The 4,238-nt window shown below is 48.7% G+C and overlaps 1 protein-coding gene across 1 annotated transcript; it reads left to right on the forward strand.

Annotated features, from left to right (window-relative positions):
- Window positions 1-276: 276 nt before the first annotated feature.
- LOC125919817 (integral membrane protein GPR137-like) lies at window positions 277-3,295 on the forward strand. The gene is given in 5 exon segments (XM_049626666.1): window positions 277-1,069; window positions 1,072-1,206; window positions 1,208-1,501; window positions 1,503-2,093; window positions 3,131-3,295. Coding segments are annotated over 5 exon segments (1,653 nt in total). The 5' UTR covers window positions 277-601.
- Window positions 3,296-4,238: the final 943 nt, after the last annotated feature.

Genomic DNA, 4,238 nt, shown 5'->3' on the forward strand with positions numbered 1-4,238 from the left:
GCGTCCCGAGGACCCGGCTTCAGCCTCCTCCCGCCCCCGAGGCTGGAGAGTGGATGCAGAGGGGGGTGGGGTGGGGGCAGCATCGGAATTCCGAGGACAGAAGGCAGAGGCCGTCCCCAACCCGGATTATTGGAGGAGAGAGAGACCCCCAGTTTGGGGAGGGGGAGAGCTGGGGGTTGAGTGCCCCACCCGCAGCTGCCGCTGCCCTCAGCCGAAGGGTCTCTCTCGGCTCTCCCCTCCTGCCGAGACGATTCCAAAGACCAAGGCCAGGGACCCCTGTCCTTCAGCCTCTGCACCCCCTCACACCGCTCTGGGGCTGGCCCAGGGCGGAGACCCTGCCCACCTCCCGCCTCTGCCCTCGAGAGGGACTGTCCTTTCACGCCCCAGAGTGAGGGGCCCAGGCCCCAGGCTGCCTGTGCCCCACTGCAAGGGCAGGGTCCCTCTGTTGAGGAGGAAGGGCCTGGCCAGTGGCAGCTTCTTTCCTCCTGAGCTCCCGGTCTCTGTCGCTGCACCCTGCAACTCCCACCCCTCCATATTTATTTCCCTGGCCCCCTGCCAGCCCCTCCATCTCGTTCTCTGGGATTCAGGCCTCCCTTGCGACATGGAGAGTAACCTGTCTGGCCTGGTGCCTGCCGCCCGGCTGGTGCCTGCACTGCCTCCCGCCGTGACCCTGGGGCTGACTGCGGCCTACACCACCCTGTACGCCCTACTCTTCTTTTCTGTCTATGCCCAACTCTGGCTGGTGCTTCTATATGGGCACAAGCGTCTCAGCTATCAGACGGTGTTCCTGGCACTCTGTTTGCTCTGGGCTGCCTTGTGCACCACCCTCTTCTCCTTCTACTTCCGAGATAGCCCCCGAGCCAACCGCCTGGGACCCATGCCCTTTTGGCTTCGCTACTGCTGCCCTGTCTGCCTACAGTTCTTCACGCTGACACTTATGAACCTCTACTTCGCCCAGGTTGTGTTCAAGGCCAAGGCCAAGCGCCGGCCGGAGATGAGCCGAGGCTTGCTGGCCGTCCGGGGGGCCTTCGCGGGGGCCTCGCTGCTCTTTCTGCTGGTGAATGTGTTGTGTGCTGTGCTGTGCTGTCCCGCCGGCGCCGGGCACAGCCCTGGGCCCTTCTGCTGGTGCGAGTCCTGGTGAGCGACTGCCTCTATGTCATCTGCGCGCTGTCTCTTGCTGCCTGCCTCTGCCTTGTCGCCCGGCGGGGCGCCCTCCACCAGCATCTACCTGGAGGCCAAGGGGACCCGTGTGTGCCAGGCGGCTGCAATGGGTGGCGCCATGGTCCTGCTCTATGCCAGCCGGGCCTGCTACAACCTGGCAGCCCTGGCCTTGGCCCCTCGGAGCCGGCTGGATGCCTTCGATTACGACTGGTACAACGTCTCTGACCAGGCAGACCTGGTGAATGACCTGGGGAACAAGGGCTACCTGGTGTTTGGCCTCATCCTCTGTGTGTGGGAGTTGCTGCCCACCGCCCTGCTGGTGGGCTTCTTCCGGGTGCACGGGCCCCCCGCAGGACCTGGTCTTTGGCTCCCCTTCCGACTTCTTCGACCGGGCAGGGCACTGTGAGGATGAGGGCTGCTCCTGGGAGCGTGGCCGGAGCGAGAGCACCAGCATGTCAGGCAGCCTAGGCTCCGGCAGCTGGTATGGCGCCATGGGGCGGGAGCCAGCCTGGTGCGGGGACAGCCAGACACGGACCACTGCTCTGCTCTTCTCCCAGGTGCTGAGACCAGGTGGCCACCACCGGTCTCTACACCACCCCGCAGACGTGATCCCTTTTGTCCTCCCCCCAGAACACCCAGACCACAGTCCTCCCATCCCAGGCCCCGCCACCCCCCCTGTGCCAAGTTCACCTGCCGCTTCTTGCCCAGGATCATGGGAGGCTGTGGCTGCCTCTTCCCCTGGCCAGCTCCTTGCTACTCTTGTCGTAGTGAGCTTGTGCTGTCCCCTAGGATGGGGGGCATGGCCCTGGCTGCCAGATGCCCTACAGCACCTTGGCATGACCTGCCGCCTCTGCTTCTACACTGGAGCCAGCTACCTCTCCTGCACCTGCGGCTCAATAAACAGTGTCTGTGCCCCTCAAAAAAAAATAAACGTTAAAAAAATTTTTTTAAAATTATTTGACAATGTATGTTGTGTTAGCCCTTCTCTTTGGAGAAACAAATTTAATAGTCATGAACTAAAACAAGAATGTGCAATTAAGTAGTAAATTGTGTGCTATAGATTCTCAACAATAAATGTTTTTTTTTTTTTCTTTTTGGTTAACATAGCAGCAAACATCCTGTCATACTTTCTTCAATTTTTCATTAAAAAGTTCAAGAAATATCATGAAAACACATTAAATGGCAACAAAAATAGAAAATAAAACAAAAGTTAAATGCCAAAATTTAGATATTATATATTAATTGAAGAAGTAAACAAAATAGTTTGTTTTGTTGTTAATCTTTTTCCATTTATTATACTGGGCACTTGGTAGTGACACTTTCATTCTAGAGATTTATGTACTTTGGTTATAGAAAATTTTCTTGTATTATTTTTTGATAATTTCTCACCAGCAACATTTTATCTGGTCTCCTTCTGAGTGAGTCTACTAGTTGTATGAAATATCTCTTAGAGTAATCTTCATTATATTCTCTCTTCTATTACCTAATTGTTTTTTTGTTTTACTTTACAATATTTCCACAAGATTATTACCTAAATCTTTGATTTTTATATTGCAAAAATCCTACTTTAGAACTTTAAGAGCTCTTTTTCAAAATGTTCCTCTTTAAAATCATGTCCATCTCCTATCTCATTGATACAGTAGCTTCTTTTATTTCTCTGACATGTTATGATTATTACCTGCACTGCCTGTTACCTTCATTATCCATTTCTTCCTGCTATTTTATTTCCTGTTTGTTCATTTTCCTAACTATATTTTATGTTAAATTTGCCCCTCAAATATTCAGTCATCCCAGGCTGTCCATTAATTTTCATGAGGAGCTGAAAAGCTACTTGGAGGGTCTTTGGGTAGGAGTAGGCTTGTGCACTGGTAGCCTTCATTCTGAGGGTAGTCAGAGGGCTAGTTAGCTTTGTCATTAGAGGATCCCAAATGTTAGTAGCTGTAGGTCTTTATCTCTTTATTTTCTCTAGAAGAGGTTCTTGCAGTCACCTGCCTGGAGACATCAGCCTAGCTGCAGCCATTCTGGAGATAGTGGGAAAGGTTTGGGGAGTGATCCAGTGGTTCAGTATGAAGACCTAATCACCTGTTTCCAGAATGGCTTTTCCCACAGTCCCTTCTCTGTGCCTCGAGTGTAGGTGCCCTAATCATTGGGTTGTCCATAGAGCAAACCTTTGGTCTCTTGCTTTTCTTCTAGAAATTTTACATTTTTGCCTGCGGATCTAACTGCTTCTTATAAGGATTTTTGAAAAATCACCCTGCTTTATGCTATTTGCTTTTTCTTCCTATGCTATCTAATTTTTGAGACCTTCTGAATTGTCGCTTGCATTGTTGTTCTGAGGTTCTGCAGGGACAATCATTTGACTTTTCATTAGTTTCCACCTTTTATAGTCACTTAGGTTTGACTCTTCCTTGCTAAGCCATCTTTATATAAATAGTTTTATTATTCATGTCTCCTTTGCACTGAAGATGGAATTGGTTTTATGTTTCTCATTCTCCTCATTATTTGGGGGTAATTCTTTGAGAGGAAAAAAATGTCATCACTCTTCATTTTGAAACTACACATATAATTGAGTTTAAAAAAGAAAAAAAAACTCTCTCAAAGTAACATAATTACAAAAGAAGAGAAAACACATGTACCCTATTTTATTCTCTTTGTCAAAAAAGCAAAACCACTAAGATACTTGAGTAAAATCTTCCATGAAGGTAGAAGTCTGTAACCTGTATATGGAAATGAGTGTGAATAGCACTGACTTGTTTCTGATGTCATTGAATGATTCATGTGGTGAAGGTAAATAGGTTAAGGTCCTAACTCATAATAGAAGACATTCTTATTCCTATCTGTTTCTCAGATCAGATATTTTGTATCCGTGTTGCATTTTATACCGTATCTCATATAGATAAGCATTCCTATGTTTACTACCACAACACGTTTACTTCCGCAAAAGTAAGAAAAAAACCTGTTACCTGGCAGAAAAAGTTTGTTCCTTATTGTACCTGTGTGTACTGAGACTACCACTACAGATGGTACCTGGTGGCTCACAAGATTTATTTTCTGAACTGGAGTCCTTGTTATATCAT

Source organism: Panthera uncia, chromosome B4 (assembly GCF_023721935.1).
Source record: "Panthera uncia isolate 11264 chromosome B4, Puncia_PCG_1.0, whole genome shotgun sequence".
Classification (NCBI taxonomy): domain Eukaryota; kingdom Metazoa; phylum Chordata; class Mammalia; order Carnivora; family Felidae; genus Panthera; species Panthera uncia.